General features: G+C 40.5%; 1 protein-coding gene across 1 annotated transcript in view; it reads right to left on the bottom strand.

The window, feature by feature from the left end:
- Window positions 1–20,446, bottom strand: part of ZCCHC24 (zinc finger CCHC-type containing 24) — a 116,035-nt gene that overhangs the window by 91,698 nt on the left and 3,891 nt on the right. The window contains exon 2 of the mRNA XM_075109298.1: window positions 6,554–6,754. Coding sequence (XP_074965399.1) covers window positions 6,554–6,754 — 201 coding nt within the window. The remainder of the gene's footprint in view (window positions 1–6,553; window positions 6,755–20,446) is intronic.

The following is a 20,446-nucleotide window of genomic DNA, read 5'->3' as shown; positions in this document are numbered from 1 at the left end:
AATGAGATGTTACAGACTCTTAAACAGCTTACGTTTGCAGAGATAAAATGGATGTGACAAAATTACAGCCCACCATACTTTTGTTACAAGATTTCTGCAAGTCTTCACCATAAAAGCAGAACTGATCTGAGAAAATACATCCAGCTAAACTCAGAAACTCTAAGAAAACTTTGCAAGACTAAATCCAAGCATTTGAGGAAAAAAACCCAACCCTGCCATAAGTTTTGTAGCATATTTGGTACCATGGTAAAAGTGGCTGCATGTGGTAAAGAAGTAATTTAAAAAATCTTAGCCAAGTCCAAATCATCTAAAATTATTTTATGGAGGTTCTGAGTGGAAAAATAGGAATGAATAAAAGTAGTATGTTGTGTATAAACAATACTTTTGAGAGCCTCAGATTGTTTCAGTATGTTGTAAGGTAGAAGTTTAGTACGTGCATAGATACTTACAGAAAGAGCACCCAAGAATTGCAATTTCTTGCAGAGACATGTTTAGGTGAAGAAATACTCACTATACAAAACAGGTTAATGTATCAAAATGTATTTCAACGATGGAGAACTGAGGGGCTGGATATATATAGATTTGTCTTCTGGAGTGCCACATGCAGTTTGAAAACAATTACATATAGGAGAGGTTAACAGCCTTTTCCTCCTTGTAATGGAGGCATACAGGTTCTCTGTCAGTACTGGTCTTTTTAAAACCAGTGCTACTGCACCAGAGATCAATTTAGCTGGCATTTTATTTTATGTCCCATATTTTCATCTATTTTTTTTTCTGTAAAAGGAGTACTAATTTTAGTGATTCAAATACCACTTCACTCATATCAGGGACGGCACAGTCAGGCCTCTAATAACTCTCTAAGCCAACAAAATTGAAGCACAAACAAGAGACGCCCATAGAGCACCATAAGAAATGCCAGCAAGTATACTCCAATCAAAAACTGTGACGGAGCCTGCAAAACCAAGCCTTGCAGGGTTTCTGATTGCTGGAGAGCTTGACCCCTCATCCTATAATTGAATAAGAATACTGATATTTCACTCAGTTCAATGGAGAAGAGACATGTTTATTTGGAAGCCATCACCAGATATCCAAAAGACTACTGTAAAATGTAGCAACTGTCAAAAGTTATTATTTTCAGAGTGAATGTTAAGATTTTTCAAAGTCTATGATCTCCTTTCATTCCAGAGCTCTCTGAAACATCATCTCCTACTTAAAAAGAAAACTAAATTTCAAGAGGTTTGTGTTTGGTTTGCTTTTTTAAAAATTAAGACCTCTAAGCCAAAACCCAGAAAGGTAAAAATATTTCTTTGTAAAGATGGCAGCTTGTTCATCATTGCCATCTTAGCGAGCCTTTGGTACCTGGAGGAAGCACACCTATGGAATCCTTGCATTTTGTGGACATTTGGGACCCTTGCACAACCATGAGGCACAAGACAAATCTGATTAATGCTTCAGGCATAAGTCACTGCAATCTTGCGGCCAAATAGCTGCCTACTGAGCCAGCTGAACTGCCAAAGATCCGCTCTATCTGACCACAGGGAGGGACAGCTTCAGGGCAGCATGATCTGGCAGACCAAGCTATGGACTAAAAAGAAAGGACTAGACTCAGCTTGACACTGATTTCTTCCACATCCTGCATGAAACCACAAAAGCAACTCTATGCAAACTCAAGCAGCCACAGTAACGACCCAGTACTCCCATTGACTTGAATATGTGTTCCCCAAGTACTTGAGTCTTACAGGATCTGCTTCAAAGATCCCTGTTGGCAGTGGAAAGGCTCCCGCTGTTGGGCTCATCAATCTGGATTATGCCATACATTTCATTCACAGATTTCAATAATGCAATGCAAAATGAGGCCAATATTGTTTCCCATTACGTATACGCCTGTGGTAGTATGTCTGTACTTCTGCGAGCACGCACGTGCGTTTCCTTCTATAAGTATAGTGCAAAATTGGGAAACACACGGTGTGACGGTTCTGTGTCTCCCAGGGCCTGGACTAAACATCTGTAGTGCGCCAGGGATTTGATGGTGGAATGGCGATATTTGCCCATATTTATTTTTTTTCCTACCAAGTCTCTATGATGTAAGAGTTCCTTGCCTGTGTAGAAATTTACAGGAATTGGCAGAAAGACTTCTTCAGAGATCTTGGCACTGGAACAGGGATCAGAGCAGCCTCCTTGTTCAGCATTCAGAAAAACAAGGCTGGAGCCATGTATTTTTTGAATGACTAGGCCTGCACATGTTTTCACAGAAGGATTTGACAGGAATGACATATGCAATAAATAAGGTCTAGGAGCTGTGTCCAAATATTTCCTTCCCAAAGAAGATTTTGAACCATGGCAAAGGTTCAATCGCTCACCAACTTTGTAGAACTTGAACTAGGTGGTTTATTCACAGATGTCCATATATACTGCATCTAATGCCATACCCCATGATCCTGTACTTTCTGCATATTAAACTTACATGACAGGTCTGAGTTTAGGGTGATGACATCATGGAAGGGTGGTAATGTCAGCAACATCCCTACACTGTAAAGGAGCAAGATTTCTTTTGTATAGGCCATGCATAGTACAAACAAGCCCACTGTTTATATTTTGTGGGACTTAAAAATATAGACTACAGTGACAAGGGCTGAAAAGAGACAATGTGACTTTTTAAAAAAAGGTCTTTTGTGAGTTTCTGCAGCTGCTAGATAAATAAACGTCACAAAGAATCCTATAACTTACCAATTACTGGCCCAGAGCTCGTAATTTTTTGTCCTGACAAGGGAAAGAAAACCTGTGGCTATCGTGCATATGTAAGATGTACACTGGCCCAGTACCTTCGAGTACACAAATACGTAAACAAAGTTCTGACAAATCTATATACATATATATTTATATATCGTGCAACTAACCACTAGTAAATGAGATAGGAAAAGTACTCTCATCCCTCACCTTCCTTGCAATTTAAAGATAAATATTTTTATATTTGATGGCACTGTCAATTATCACTTAAGAGCGCCGCTATGTTAAGTTTAGGAGCACTGCTTTTAGCCTTTATCTCTAGACTTTTTTTCAGTTCATTCATATCAATGAGAGTTCTGTGTGTGAAAGAACATCAGAGAGGTATGAGTAAGATGTTATCGTCTAAGCCACTGAGACTCAAAAATTAGTTCAGAGAAAATGTAGGTATGCTATAAAGATGACACTGAAGATAGAGAGCACTGTATTTTTTATAGACATAATAATTGCAGCAGTTTTGGCGAAGGTAGGCAAATTGGAAATGATGAATTGCAGTCATAACATTGCTTTTATTTCTGGTAGTTTCTAAAACAGAAAACACACTTTCTATCACTATAGATCACACAAACTGCGTGCTAAAATAACAGACGTTTGCTACACCCCATTTTATTTTCCAAACAGATAACTTTGGACAAACTGCAGACACCTGAGGTGCTCAAATACTAAAGCTGGCCTTTTTGGTTTATAATTATTTAACCTCCTAGAATATGATCATCACTTAAGATATGAATGTCAATGGATACATGTATTTTCATCAGTAAGGCATACCATCAACTTCCACAGCAACAGAAAAAGAACACACGTCTTTAGATTGTCTATAACAAGCAGAATTAAGGGAGGATATAAAGTCTCTAAGTTGTTACACAATTTCTTTGTTATGCAGGAAAAACTCCATAAAACACCCCACTTCAAAGTCTGTTTCTTATTAGGCAGTTCCATAAAAAGAAAATAAGAATACTCTATGATTTACTGATATGCATCTTGTCCAAATCAGACTAGCTTATCTCTTTTCTCTATCCAGATTTAAGTACTTTAAAAATGCATAACTACAGCTCTTGTTTGGTAGGATTTGCAAAACAACTTTCATTTTTGACAGCACTAGAAAAAATAAGCATCAAAATCGGAGCTATTAAGTAGTGCATATAATGTTCAAATTAAGAAATCCGTCAAAAGCAGTGGTAACAAATGCGGTCTTTCTAACAAAGGCCTGATGCTGCCCTTGGTGCTCCCTTCTCATGCACAGTGTTGTCAAGGTTTTGAACATGACTTGTGCACACAGGGCCATCCCCTGTAGATCTGCCCTCAAATTTAGATAAAATGAAAGAAGTGCTTAAGTTTCTGTGAACTCTTAAGTCTGCTCTTTTTTCAAGAAAGCATTTACAGGCTGGCTAGACCATAAAACACTTGCTTGTGTTAGAAATGTCCAGTAAAGCAGAACTAATTTTGTGTCGCCTGTTCCTTAAGTAACATAAACTTTGATGTATAGGAAGAGATATGCGCGCGCACAGCAAAAGGCACTGATGAGATCTGCTCTGGGATGCCATACGTACGTGTAGTCACGCATGCGCCAGGAGGGGAAAAGCACGAGAGGACAGCCAGGAGAAGGACTGGGGAATAGAGAGTCTGTCTGCTTTTTGTGAGGAGACTGAGAAAACCTGGCTCGGTTAGTCCTACAGAATGAATGCTGAGAGAGGATATGAGTGCAGGCTATTAATACATCCTGAGATAAACACCAGGGAGGGAGAACGGCTATTTCAGTGGAGGACAACGTTGGCAGGAGAACAAATGACTATAAAGAGGCCACGAGTTACACCTATCCTGGAAACTGGAAGATTTCTAATTATGAAAAAACTGAGATTCTCGAGCAGCTTCCCACATCAGCAGTACCGAGGGCAAAATACTCAAATGTTTCCCAACTAAAACTTGACCAGTTTACGAAAGGGCCTGTATGACATGGCTGCCTGTAACTGTAGAAGACCGTGTGCGGCAAGCAAGCAGATGCCTCCTGGTCCTGTCTTCCTTCACTCATTACTTACTCACTCATAGGCCAGCCACAAAGTACACTCTGTAGGAATTGTTCTTGCTGGTTCACAGAGAAATTGAAGACATTACTAGTGAAATCTTAAAAAATTACATATGATGGGCAATTTAAGTAAATTAATTTTCCTACAGGAACCTTAATTTGTTTCCTGGATTTGTGGGTATGTCTTCAATTTTCACTAACTGTTCTTTAATCTCTAGTGCCTCAAACTGTAACACTACCTATGAAATAAATAATGCATTTCTGCTCCAACTCTGACACGTCCACTTGGGACCGCCTGCGCGAGCCGCCTCTTGCACGTATTGATCGTCAGGGGACCTGTTGCATTCACGTGGTTTCTCACACAGCACGGCACAGCCACCTCCCACCGTTCAGCACTGCCACATATTTAGTAGTTGTAGTTCTAATCCCCTTGCTAAGTAACATATGGTATTACATGGTCCTACCCCTACGTTTTGCCGTAACATGCTAAACTCAGTACATTAAACACAGAAAAATACAAAGCAGAATATTTTTGATCTTCCAGCAAGGAAAATTTCATATTTATTCCTAAAGAAAACTGCCTTACTCAACATATACTGAAATAATACAGAGAAACAATATTTTCAAGTGCCACACCCAAGACTGCAAAAGTACTTTCATTCCACAGTTTTTGTTAGCATTAATGAAAGATATACAGCTGAAGTCTATGAAGAAAACAGTTTAGTCTATGCAAACAGCAGGAGGAACAGCTAAAGCTCATTTGACATCAGACTTGATGTCATGATGACCCTGCTCAGCTGGCAGATGTTTTTCCGCCCGTGTTTTGGCTTACATGTGTCTGACAACCCCAATGGTGAATTAACGGTAGTTAATTCTATGCAGATTAATTCTGCAGAAAGTCACACATTAAGAGGGTAGGAGGTTAAAGCCATCGTGAAGTGGATGCCAGTAATGTCCACATCTGTATTTCTCGAGTATTGGCAGCACTTTAATTTCCTTGGGACTTGATATAGAATATTGTTGGAGTTGTGAAAGTTTAAGCCAGCAACACGCCTGCATCCAGCTAAAACCTGAGAGGATGGAGAAACCACGTACACTATGGCTTGGAGCCTCAGGAAAGAAAACTGCAGATTGGTGAGTGGTTTTAGTGCATACTGGTTTATACCTCTTTTCTAAGGAAATTAATATTGCCAGTTTTGCCACCATAAAAAAATTCTGGGAGTCCAAGACCTCCACGTTTGCCAAGTATAGCAAACCCTATTCTATGAGACGGAAGACATTTTGCACCAGATATACTTGGCGCTTGTGTCACTGCAACACTGATTTGGATTTCCCATCCAGGGTAACAATTTCTTCTCCTTCAGCATAACTAACTTGTTATTTTTTTATTAAGTGCCATTGCCAAACTGACTATAGAGTGTGCTGCTTGAAAATGTATTTTACATAATCTCTGTGATAGAAAACTACATAGTAGCCATTTTAAAAGTTTCCAGAGTCTCCTTATCATGTGCCTAGATGAATATCTTTTGTAATTCTTATTAGGCAAATGAAACAGCATATTTTTTTCCATCAGTATTGTGATAAAGAATATATTAAAAGAGCAAATGGCTATCTTGGTACTTTGTCAAGATATTTCTTCAGTGCTTCTCACGCTAAAGAACTATTTCAGTCAAATCCTGTGTTACTAAATCAAGGAATGGTGAAAATTTTAATGAAGATTTTTCCAGAATATTGTATATTCCTTACCTGTGGGCAGTCTTTGATGTAGTGTCCCTTGTTAAAGCAGAGGTGGCACAGGTAGTTAGGAGGTGGCCTCTTGCTGGGTTTTCTGGCTTCTGAAGAAAGGGATAGGTCAGAGAAATGCTCGGTGAGGGAGCTTAACCCATCCACAATGTTATTAAGAGAGCCATAAGGCGATGCACTCTTGTACAGACTGCTGCTCAGAGCCTGCAAACGAAAGGAAAGAAGTCACATGAAACATAGCACTGTATTAATGATTATTCTGAGACTGATCTGAGTAGGGGAAGGATTAAAATAGCAGAAAAAACATGAATTTTTTTTTCATAAAGAATATGGCTGCATATTCGCGGAGAGCAATATGCAGGTCATTAATAAAGAGTCTTCCTGAAGGCAGCGCACTGGAGCTGGTCACCCCACTGCTGAGGAAGCTGTTGAGCTTGCCATGGTTCACTTAGTCCAACCTTTCCACTAAGCCACAATTGCTTTCTTGTGTTTGATCATACCACTGACACGGTACAGTTAGAATATGCAGGCAAAAAGCTGGAAGAACAACCCACAAAAGGGAACATTTTTGTGTCCAGAACTACTTAAGCAAACAATACGGAAGTCAGGGAAAGGAAAAGAACACCAAGAAAAATGTAAAGTAATTTTTAATTTCCAGTCTGGTTAATGAGACAGTCAACATACGGTCCCGTGTCCAAGCAATAACAAAAAACGTTCAGATCTATATCTGTCTTGGATTTTCTGAGGGGAAACCTGCTGTGATTGACACATTTCCTGATAAACAGTTAATATCTTCACCTCAATAGGATCTTCACTCTTGCAATCTGCAAATCAAAATCAGGAGCTCCTGGTTTGACATTCTGTAGATTTAGAACAGCAGGTAACCCGTAATTACCTAAATAACTAATCTCCCTAACGGAGATAACAAGGATTCATTCACTTTAATGTGTTATGGCTCAAAAGAAACTGTGTAGTAGGAGTTTAAAAATTAAATAATAACTTTTTAAAAAATTAACATGGTAATGAAATACTGTAGAAACAGGACCAACTATTGACAGTCCTCCCCACCCTGAAATGACGGGGGACATTTCACAGGGTGTTTCTATGTTAGGTGTGATACACGCCACAATAATGCGGTGCTCGTGTCATTCTCCTGGCATCAGAGAATTACTGCTGGCTTGTGGGACAGTGAGGTAGGAAGAGGTGCAATCTGTGCCTCTGTGGAGACGGTGTTTTTCAACGCTATTAAATCCAAATATTTCAGTGGAGTCTTTATACATGTTATGTAAGCTTTCATATGTTTATATACATCATATACATATAGGAAACATGCACTGAAATTGATTTAGGGAGTTTGTGAAATAAATCTGAAATGGAATTACTCTTATCTCAGAGACCTCAAACATTCAGGATGTCTGCACAGCGAGTGCGTTTTCTGGGTAACAGTCACATACTGAAATAATTATATTGAAGCTCTAGGCACAATTACCTGGATGATTCCCAACTATCACTGAATCCCACTCCACTGCAGAGAGTAGATACGGTAAATAAAAATTCAGCCTGAGTGGCAGGCCACCGCCATACAGATAACCTGCTTCACTTTCATTGATTCGAAGGGCCACAGTGTCGAGTCTGATCTCACGCGAGACTTCATACCCTTCTTGGCACTGAAACGCCCATCATTTTACCCCCAGGACAGCACAGTTCCGTGCTGGTGCAAGACATTGTGGCGGCTGAGAGGATAACCAGTCACTTTGTTGCAGGGGTTAAACATGTACATTTTAAAACGAAAAGCTATTACAAAAACTAACGAAAAGTTTTTAGCTGTTTTAGCTGCTTTAGCCATCAAGCAACCAAAGATACCTCCAACGGTCACTGGAATTTACTTTCTAAGATTTATTGGACACTACTGGAATGAGAAATTCTTGGCATCAAATTGTTAAAAGGAAGGGGAAGTGCTATGGATGCCAAAACAGTATTAATTAAGGGTCTTCAAGAAGTTCTTGTCTCCCTGGGAGCCACTTTCTCTTACATACACTTGGAGTAATACAAAATCTTTCTTTTTAAGAGCCCCTCTTGCCAAGAGATTCTTAAAGTACTTCACATGTATTACACCCATGAGTAACTTTGCAAATTCCCTATTATCTGATTTTTATAGAAGGATGGGTGTATGGCCACATAGAATGTGTGAAATCCCAAATTCTTTAACCATTGCCAAAATCTGGAACACCCCCTGGGGATGTAGAATACGTAACTCCTGCCCATCAGGAGGCTGCTATATCTGCCCCCAGGGCCAACCCAGTGACAAAACAAAACATACCTATCTGCTGCCTTCAGTGGGCTTTGAATTGGACATATGGCGCTCAGTCGTGACTATTTTCTTTTCTACACACCCTTTACAGTGAGCTATTACCCCCAATATAAGGGAGGAATTTGGCACCACGAGTGGATATTATGTAATTCACTCCTCCGCCAACCCTTCTTGGCACGTTTCAGGTCAATACGGAAACATAAGGGTTGCAGCGACCAGAGTTTTGCCCACTCTGTCAGCAAACCTTTACAAACCTTTGTTTGCTTCAACCATGACAGCCAGAAGCCTTGTCAAAGGCCAGGATCCCATGAGACTACAGGCTGGACTGACACTAAATCATAACCTTAGCAGCCACCAACAGCTCCGCGGCCAAAACATGACACACGGCTCCGAAAGCGGCGACCTGGTTCAGCTGGCAGGGCATTTGTGCGACACACACCAAAGCGGGACACGCCAAAACATCATCCAGTCTACACACGCCACCAAGAAACACTTCCCTGTAATTGTCTTGAGGCCCAGTGTTAAAAAAGGAAAAGACACAAACGTACAATCCCAGAAGATGACAGTAAAGGAAAAGACGGGCATTGCCGATGTCACCGGTGCTTCAAAGAACAATGAATTCATTAAGGAAAATCCCTAGACGATCCCAAGATACAGCCCATTCCTCCTGCTATAGAGTCAGGCAAACCGCTTCAGCAGTTCCTGCTAATCTGACCTGGAAAATGGTCTTAAATCAGTTTAACTCTGAGTCAATGTGAAAAAAACATCAATCTGGCACTTGAAAGATGCTATAAAGAGCACCAGCACAAACAGTGCTACATCCTGTTGCTAGCTGTGGAAATCTCCAGTTCTTCAAGAGATGAGGAAAAAAGCCATTCCAAAAAGCCAAGTTATATAATAAGGGTGGTGGTGGGAAAGTTCATCCTGGCCCCTGGAATCAAATAGCAAAAGCCCAGGAACGTGTAATGAATGTGATGAACGCAAATGGTGATTTAGACCATTTTGTCTTTGTAGAAGACAAGGAGTGAATGAATATTGCCGAGACACGTAAAAGAGGTGGGCTTTTTTTGTCTGAGGCACTTAATTGAGCGAATAAGCAATTCTACCCTTACTAAGTGTTTGCACTGCTGCAAAGGGGATTTTTAAGAAGGGTTTTGAACAAAACCTTTGAATTAGCTTCCCAGTCAGAGGGGGATGATCAGAGTGACAGGGAGAATGTTGATGGTCTCGGTGAGATGACAGAGAAAGGAAAATAGAGAGGAAGAGGGAAATGCATCCAGACCCATTCTGGCCTCGCGTGTATTGGAATGCATCTGGGAGGCGGTAGGGAGACTGCTCCTCTGATGAATTCCACCAAAAGCAATGACTGCTTTGTGTTCACAGTGTGCCTCTAGTAAGGCCAACCTATTTCTTCAAAAAGCAGGTAACAAATAATACCTTTCAAATGGAGTCTCCTTTTGAGCTGTAAGAGGATAGAAGGGATTTGGCAGTGAAAGGGTTAGTGCTCTCAAGAAGCTGCAAGACCACACTGCATGCCCTAATTACAAGGCTCATCAGGCCAGCTGCAATGAATTCAGGATTTCCTTATCTTGCTGTACTGGGAGGATGAGGGACCTGGTGGTAAAACTAAGAAACTGGCTTGCTGGGAAGTTTGAGCTGATAATGTAAGTTTGTTTGTTTTTTCTTTCTTCCTATGAAACTTGTTGACTTAGTTGAATGTGAACCAAACTGAAAATCTGGTGGTGTGCTTTCCAAAGGTAACCTCTCTGCTCAGTAGATCTTTAAACTGCATCTGTTGGTGGTGTTGGGAAGTAAGGCTTCCTTTGTTATCTGTTTGCTAAGTGTTTCCAGTTAAAGGGCATGTAATCTGTAAGGTTGCAGCGTGGTCCTTTGTGAAAGAGGCAGCTATTGTCTTCCATAGCTTCGTTGCTCTGATTTCCAGTTGGGTAACATATGCGAGTGACTCAAGATTTCCAGTATCTAACTCACCTCTAAGAAATTCCTAGTTAAGTGAATGATCTGGCAAATGTTCTTGATTCCCTTGGCTGTCCCTGCCTTTCAGAGACAGCTTTTGGGACTGATGTGCCAAGAGGTGGATACGGAAACACTGAGGCAGAATTTACCTATTCAGCTCCTTTTTTAGCAATGGTATAACGTTGAAAATATAGATCATGGTATTGTTAAGAATATGCAACGAAACATTTTAATAAATAGGTGGCAAGTCTTACTTTCCAAATTTCCCCACTGGTATGGCTACTGCTTTAGCTGTAAAGGTATTTTCTAAGAGGGAGCAGAAAGCACAGATAGCATGATAGCATCTCAGTTATGACAACATTTAATTCTGCCCAAAGGTGATAAGATTACCTATGTTCCAGAACAGCTGATATTAATAAGCAATGGCAACCAGGTTACATGGGAATGGTACCTTGTTATTAGGACATATAGGAGTTAAGAAACAAAGCTTTTAGGCGTGGGACTGGAAATGTAGAGGCATATCTGGAAAATTCAGTTTCTGCCTTAAGTTTAGTTTGTGGCTGCTGGACAGTGATAAATGGGTACAGATCCACCAGTTACCTGAAGCTAGAGTGACCTGTGCTGGTTCAAGTGATTGATACGCTGCATCTTGCCAGTACGTTTGTTTGACGCTCTTGGGGATGTTTGAGGGTTTGTTTTGGTTTTGGGTTTCGTTCTTATTTTATTTTTCATTTAAAAATATACTTTGAAAAACCACATCCCCCCCCCAATAAAAAACAAAACAAAACAAACTACATGGGTACCCCTACACCCTATCTCTCCAGCCAAAATAGAGGACAGAAAGAAATATTTAAACTGTCCAAATGAGCATAAAGAAAATGCAACTTCTTGCCCTTTCGCAGTTATCTGCTGTTTAAGTGCACCAGCTAGAACTGGACAGGAGAAGCCATATAATGCTCCCAAACCGCTGGATTCTGTGCATAGTATCCCTTGTCACGTATGTCCTTCTTTGCTCTTGCTAGTTAAAGGATTTACCATTAAAGTTGGCAGGGGTGAATACTCCACCCTAGCAGGGTAATTTCCTTTGGATGTGGCATCATTATTGTGACTATCCCACCTGAAACCCAGTGGGTTAACATTAAAAAAAGGCACAAACAAAGGGAAAAAACCCTACAGCAGCCCAATACTAAAAAATTCTTCCCTATTTACAGCTGTTTAAAGGTATCTCTAAAGGACTCATGAAAGAACCCGTTCAAGCTGTAAGTTGGCATGATTTGTGCTAATGGTTCTCTCCACGTCCACATCTGTTTTAATCGCACATACTGAACTGAGGTCCTGTAGCATCTCGATATTCCTATAACGTAGTCCAGTCATCGATTCTTCCACTACGTGAAGTATCCTGTAATTGAAAAGCGATGAGCAAGGAATTTTTGATGACTTATTTTTGCTTTAGTATGTTGCCAACCTAATAAAGCAAACAAAAATAAAGCAGTCTTAACTTCCAGAGCTAAGTTTAACTCAGCAGGCACCATGGCTGTTTGAAGTTAGTTGGAAAAAAGAATTGGGGTGCCCTACCATCAGTGTGGAAAAAGTAAGGCTTTCATATACTGTAAATTATAAACATTCTCCAGTCCATGAAGCGTGTATGATGGTAACCAGACCAGCCATGCTAATTATTAGCCCTGCACTGAAATGTCAAAAGGTGTGCTTAAGTTATCAGCTTGGATTTTCATGAAGATAAGAACTGAGTACTTGCCCGTGCTGTGTCACGGATGAAACAGTAGGACAGACAAGTCATTGCCCTCACTCAGTTGCTATTTTCATGCCAGAGGAGAGGGAAATCTGAAGCTACCCAAACAGTAATTCAGTGGCTTGTATATGCCAATAAACAAAACTTAACCTGAGGGCCTATATCTGCCTTCTCTGCTAGTGCCCCAAGGCTTTCTTCTGACGTGGGATTTGTCTGGGGGCCATGCAACACGTGTGAAAGCACAACTGTTGCACCTGAAGATGATCATGTGTGGAGAACAGTGCTTCAAATCTGTGATTTTTCTGGGCTTCAGCTCTTTATAAGTGGTCAAAACACTTCCCTGGTTTTGTTCCCAAAGAAAACGTACTTTGCAGACTCAATGTTTATGGCCAACTCCAAAGTCTTCTGAAAATAGAGGGATTAAATGAAAATGCTGTCATAAATTTAGTTGTATTAATTTGAGCCAGAAGAAATGGAGAAGTTCCATTACCAAGGCTGAACTGGAAAACCTCAGTAACTGCTCCTGTATGGCTTATGTCTGCTTTAGCTCCTCTGATAAATTATAGATACTTCTACAGAAAACAGTTTAAGAGTTTACTCCGTAACATTTTATCATTGGACAACTGCAAACAAAGCTCATCACTCAGTGAAGACAGTGTCTGCCTGGAGGAAGACGAAAAGACTCGGGCTTCTGTGTCTTTCTGAAGTCAATGTTTAAGTTAGCTGTCAAAAAATCTCGTCTTTGGGCTGACTTTAGTAAAATGTGAATTACTCAAGTTCCTTATCTAAAAACACAGATAAATGTAGATTAGCTGAGTAAACCTTAATTAATACATTCCTGGCTAGTTAGATTAGCCAAGTATACCTTAATTCATCCTTCTGTAGCAGGGTTTAGATAAATACATGCTTAGATTAAACTGCTAACACTAACGTCCACTTCTAAATATTTTCTGATAGATAGGACTTTCCTTGTGCAGAAACAGTACCTTAAGGAGACAACTATGAATGTGGCGTGACTTGCCAGTAGTTGTGAAGCTAGTCAACGGTAGGGTGATGAAGATTTAATCCAATGGATAGATCTATCTAATCTAGTTATTCCAGATCTGCTGGCTTAGCTGGTTGTGGCTTCTCAGGCTGTAATTGCTCATCACTGCTGAGACTCTGCAGAACAGCAAGTGGGCGCAACACCCTCCTCTGTACCACTGGCATACCTTCAGTTCACGGCGAGGTTGAAAAGCAACGTGTGCCACCATCTCGCCTTGCTTTACATCTACCTATCTTTAACATTTTGATCCAAAGCTTTCAATGAGTTTCACAGATCTTTAGATCTTATTAAAAAAAATGCTGCTCCCCATCTACTATACAGTGCTGTAGAAGTAACAAATGCTGACAGTGAAGAAGTTGCTCCATCACCATTTCAGGCTCGCTGAAGCTCGGGGAGGCCTCTTAGCTATCTGCAAGTAGCATGATCCTTCTTATTTCAGCCTCAGGGAAAGTTTGCTGTGGATGTCAGTGTGGCGGACACAATATACGGGGACTTTATAAAAAGCCTTTAATGGCAGATGTGGAAAGGTAGGAAAGGAGAGGGTAGATATTTTCTCTGGTCAGAGGTGCACAGTCTTGGAGGAACTCTTTAGATCTTGCACCAAGCTCTGCAGGGTGCTGATTTTCATCTGCTGAACACTGAACAACTGCCCACTTATGTTAAAGAGAAGCTCTAACACATGAGCCCTATACTAGGGACAACGGAGACCATTCACATTGCAAATTACTTTAACACATCCCCACAGGAGCTTTCATTCCTCGGCCTGTCCCTCAGCTGAGTCTCCCCCAGGCTGCAGACCGCCAACCTCCCTGACCTTTCTGAGAGAGGGCCGTGGGGAGGGCCTCTGCCCCGCTGCCTCCTCACGTTGTCAAAAAACAAGCCTATTTTGTGGTTGTCGAGACAGGGCTCTCGGACAAGGAGGAGATTATGAAGGGTGTGTAGCATAAAGCGAGGGGAGAAACGGATGGACATGTTTTGACCCCTGCGCTTTCTGTTAACATCTCTGTTTCCTGCAGGAAATCTTGTCTCAATCTGACCTGCAGTTTGAAAAACAAGAGTCGGGTTTCCTCTCGTTTGGTGGGTCTTTTGACACTCCAAATGTAAGAAAAATAACACCCGGAAATAGATATGTGCCTATTTAAGACACACTTAGGAAAGCATTTACCTCCTGTGCAGCTCTTGCATGATGAAAGGTTTTGCTAAGAAATGTCCATTTTGGGTTAAATAGAACTTAAAGTCTGAGACAGTTTTGTTTATATCATTTACATTCAGTAATGCCTTCTTGGCACAGAAACCTCTGCGATGGCTGCCAAAGTTTAAAAGAGGCAAAGCTAAGGTCACTGTCAGAGGTAGAAACAATACATCATCTGCCCAGAACGGGCCCCTCGCAATGCGCTTTAGGGCCTCAGTTCCTGCACTCATGGGAAGACAAAAACTTTTATTAAATTGAATATGGTGAGGAAAATAAATTATTTCCATGTACTAAATGACAGGCTGGAATTTCATTTTGTGACTCCAGCTTTTAGATAGTTTTATCTACATTTATAGCCACCCTCTTAATCAAGTTTTAATACAGCACAGCTTGAAGTGTGATCTGAGCAGGTAAACCTAAAACTTCACAATCTGCTTCAGATAAATTATAAAATAACAGTTGAGTAATCTGTTTTCCAAGTAGACTTAAGGACTTTTTTCCCCCCCCCCAGGTTGGGCCTGTTAGAGGAATGAATCTATTCTATCAATTTCATTGCAGTGTATGTTGGTGAAGATGGTTAAAAGAACACCTCTGTATTTCAAGGTCCACTGATGCTCAAACCCTCTTAAGAGCTCTTACTAATCCCTCATTTTCAGGATGCAACGACTGTTCAATAGTTCATCAGCTTTCCGTTCAGCCACAGGTATCCACAGCCCTCATGAATACACACAAACAGTTGCCTAGCAGGCTGGCTTAGTGAGAAGAAATATAGGTTCCAACTCCCCTGCTACAGTCTCAACCAAATTTAGAAACCTGGAACCCCTGGACTAGCAAGAGAAACCGATGGGAGCAAGATGATCCCTTTAAAATGTTTGCTTGGTTGGCAGTTAGCTGGATGAGATGTAAATATAGATTTCCAGATTCCTGTCATCCTTCTAGGGTATTGCACTTGTGTTCATTCAAAAGAGACACCAAATCCTGCCATGTGCAGGGAGAAGGTGTGGGTGGTCGTTTAATAAAGCAGGAACATATTTCTGCTTTGGATACGAGAGCACGTGCTCCAGACCATGAGGGCATTTGCTGATCTTCAAACTAAATCTGTAGGAAATATATTCTTGTTTCTAAGATACAGGTTTTGGAAGACCACACAGCAGCCCTCCTACAAGCAGCAGTTGAAAAAGCTACGAAAAAGGGCCTACAAGAGGCTCCTTAAAATTCCTCTTCATCCAAGTATTGGACTTGTTAGTATTTGCTTACACCAAAACACAGGGCAGAAAGTAATGGGTTAGGCTTGTGATATGTGAAAACTTAAAAACTGCCAAAACTCCTAACAGCTGTGCTGGAGTGGCTAGACAATGAGGGACACGACCAGCAGCCAGGCCTCGAAACCCTGAATTTATTCTGCTTTCCTCAAGTGAATCTGCCTATAATTTTAGCTTCTACTTTTAGTAGATCGCAGATTGTTTGTAACAGTTCTGAGAACAAAAACCAACCTGCAGGGAAAAAAGCGATCTAAGTTGTGACAGTTACGAAATACTGTCTGTCTGAATTACGTCAGCGTTATTGTAAGATTTGAATAGCTTTGTAAAACTTAATCAGTTCTTTTGATCCATGATAACTTCTCTGGAACCCAGACAGAAACGGAAGTAAACGGCCTTGAAGCGAAGACTTATATTCTTCCCATTTAATTTAATAATTTCATTTAATTTCATTCATTTAATAATTTCTAAAAGAGGAAGAAGGGCAATTCAGGAGAGTGGCGAAATGGGCATCGGGTTGCTGGAAATTTTTCCGGGGAAAAGAAACCTAAGACAGGTACAAATATTAACTGTTATTTCACAATACCATTCAGAAGCCTTAAGGTGACATCCAGTATCACTTTTTAGGCAGCTTTTATACATATACATCTAGTTTTGATACAGAATACATTTGGGTTTGTTTCTATGCAAATATATATTATCAGTGTTGTATAGTTTAGCTTTGTAATATCTGCGCCTGGATCTTTTTGAAACTGCACTGTGTCACTGTCTTTCATGCTTCTTAAAGTAGCATGAAAAAGATCCTCTGGTCTTAGGTTTAAATATCGCTTAAATATCGCTTAAATTGGGTGTCAGTGTCATTTTATGGCCCACTTAAACTCTCAACTAGAGATTTTTCCTTCGCCTTAATTCTCACTTAGTGGCTGTCAATAATGTGATCTTTCTTCTAATCATTTCTTACCAAAGTAATAGGGCCATTGCCAGTCACCTTTTGGTTATCTATTCATTCCATACACATCATAAATTAATATATCGGTTCAAGTCAGACTTGATTGTCTGATCATTTGTGCAGTTCATTGGAGAAGCATCTCCCTTTTTGTATTCTTAATAACTGAGCCTGTGTCTGCAGAGCAAATGAGGAAGGGATGAAAAATCATTACCCAACACACAGTTACATCACCCCTTTGTTTGGGTGCCTTGGGATGGAAGACACTGTAAACGCATGAAACAACTGTAGCTGAAAGCCCTAACAAGAACTCTACATGCTTTTGCCCCCAACTATGGGTTGAGGTTTTTTCCTACATATTACCTGGTAAGTTGGGGTTTTTTTCAATACATGGATGTATTTATGAGACAGAAAGCGAAGGCCAGTGCTCCTCTCACTGAGGATTTGCATAAGCACAAAATCCCAAGATATTTAAAAGAGTTGGCAATAATTTTCAACTAATCAGGAAGAGCACATATAATTGGTCTACCTTTTATTGCTAGCTTTTGGGGGTTTTTGTACCTAGCAAAAATAAATCGATGGTAAAGCAGAAGGGCCGTATCCCTCTTCTGGAAGACTTGATTTAGGTTCAGCAATTAATATTTTAGCTCTTGCCAGCTTTCCAAATGCGGTTCAGCCTTTGATGTGATACTAAGTAGCTGCAGAAGACTTTGGTGGATAATACTTTTGTTGCCATGAACTAAAGCCTAGCTGTAAATCATGTTTGAACTAGTTAAAGCTAGAGGTAGCGCAGGTGCGCTGCAGAGCTGAGGCAGCATTTGCTTGAGGTGTGGGAACGGCAAGGAAGCAACAGAAGATGCTCTGGCTGTTGGGGTAACTTCAGCACATCTTAACTTATTATTTCCGGGAGCTTTCTGCTGCTCTTACTTAGGTGAGGAAGCCTGAGTAAAAGCAACGTAACTGTATTGAGAGTACTTGCTTAAGAGAACCAGATTTGGCTCTGGTGTATTCCCTTCTGCAATCAAATTGCTATTAGGTAATTCAGTCTCAGTGTGAAGAATAAGGGTATCTGCCGTATGCGGTACAGTGCACTTAAAAAAAGTTCAAAAAAAAATTAATCCTGGAGCGTAGAGAAGCCTAAAGCCATACCTAGGGGATACAAGTGGAAGAGTGTAATTTGCACGATAACTTGAGTTTCCCCACTCCTTATACAAAATATAGATCTTATTTTCAGACTCCACTTCCTATAGCACATTCGCATATGGTTTTTTTGTCTTCTTCCCTGGCAAAGGGGGTGTTTTCCAAAGACAGAAGTAGCAAAGCAGGAGGCCACGGCTGCAGAAATAACAACAGGGAGCAAAAAAAGAATGCTTCTAGACTTAAAAACCTGAATTTTTGCATTTTAAAGCACACATCCAAGTGGAATTGGAAATAAAGTAGTTGTTAGTTCAAATACCTGTAATAGGATCCGAGACTCTGCGTCCAGAACAGAGAGTGGGCTGTGAAAGCTGTACTTCATGTGCTGAGGCAACATCATCAAAAGGGCTCTAGACCCGGCTGTGTGGGAGGACGGAGGAGGCTGATGCCGCCAAAATCCCCACACGCATATTGTCTCCTGACTAACAGGGATTCAGCTCCTTGGAATCTCTTATAAGGACCAGTGCAAGAAATGACATTTAACTTCTTCAAAAGCAGATTGAAAGACATTGACTGGCACTTTAAGTAGCCACAAAGCATCCGCAATGTACAGTCAGCCGGAGGCAGAGAGCACAAGTTCCTCCAAGACAGGAATTGTAGAGCTATGTCCTTTTCAATACTGTTTGTAGAAGGATAGGGGCACTGACATGTCAGTGCTTACATGGAGAACAGTGAGAAAGATGAAGATGAGGAAATCAATCAAATAATAATCACTATTTTTAAAGGATGCCTTCATGCACCTCAGGGAACCTGTCTGCTGCACTACTCTGGCTGTCAATAACTACACTTAAATAAGAGGAGATAAAACCGCAGTTGTTTAATCTGCAAGTGAGAAGCAAGAAGTCCTGACTGCAGTGCTGAGCACGCTAAGCACTCTCTGGATCATAAACATGCTCTGCGTTAGAATAACTAATAATATTTGACAAAATGCAGGGAATCAGAACTGTTTTGGAGCGTATGGCCACTTCTGCTAATCCGCACCTCTATTGTATTTGCCTTAGGACCATACTGTTTGTGAGCGGCCTCTTACAAGGTGTGTTGTTCTCTCTTTAAATCTTTTATTCATGGCTCAGAGAAGATATGGTACTTAATTCAGTGGCTCAATTGCCTGATCTTGTATGGCAATCCCTGTATTCTTCTGATACTACAAGAATGGTGAATCTTTTTTTTTTTTTAATCTTATCCTCCCCCAAATTAATTCATCTAGGCTAAAGAACAGATCTTTTTTCAAGTACCAGGCTAGTGTGTATTCATCAAGTTCTATAAAGGACAGATGGAAAACAACTTTGTCTGATATAAAATATATTTTCTATAGAAGTGCCAACTTCTTTCCATACATTTTCCTGTTCTTTCATGGGATTTTTTTGTTAATATATGAATGTCACTGCCATATTAACTTTATTTCTTTGGGAAACTGCCTGATAAGCAGTATCAATCCCAGTGCTGCAGATCTGATTTTGTTCCAGAGGGATTTAAGTGTTATTTGCTGCAGTACACTCTAGATTTCTTTTTAATTGCCCAAATTTTCCTGTCCAAGTGAGTGATCTGCACCTTGCTGTAGCAAACTGAACTAACTCATGTTCTCTCATTCCCAATTAGTTCCCCTCTTGCTCAGGATTTGAAGTCCCTGAGTCAGAAACATGAACTACTTTTTGAAAGCAGTGATTATTTTCTAATCTAGTATACGCAGCTATTTATGCTTAAATAAGATCTGGTTTAGATCTGGAAAGTGGCTGCCATAGAGGTTTCTAGAAGGAATTCCCCTCTTGAAAGACACGCAGAGTATTGCACATGGGCAAAGAATTCATTAGGACACAGGCTCCTTCTCATATGTAAATATTGGTTTGCACTGGAATTGGCACTCTGGGTTCAAAGAAACAAGTTTGATTGCTGTAATATGGTAATTTCTAGTTGTTGCTGTCTCCTCTTGACCAAAGTCAGCATTGATCTGGTAGGATGCCTACTGTGAGTATAGAAAAATACCATATGGGTCTCTTACACCCTTATTGTAGGTTTCTCAATTACACCACTCAATGACACAAAGCCACGGTTACCTGGCCGTGTCTCAAAGGCATTAAAACACATGCAACCAGCCCCACAACAAAACCTCAAATACTTGGCTCTGATGGATGGTGTTATAGTGAGGGTGGAGCTCAGTTCAATAGCCAGTTTAATGCATCTTAACGTTCTGACATGCTTTCGTTTCATATCTAGGACAATAA

Source organism: Phalacrocorax aristotelis, chromosome 14, assembly GCF_949628215.1.
Source record: "Phalacrocorax aristotelis chromosome 14, bGulAri2.1, whole genome shotgun sequence".
Lineage (NCBI taxonomy): Eukaryota > Metazoa > Chordata > Aves > Suliformes > Phalacrocoracidae > Phalacrocorax > Phalacrocorax aristotelis.
The sequence above is the reverse complement of the archived record's forward strand: the minus strand, read 5'-3'. Positions and strand labels throughout refer to the sequence as shown.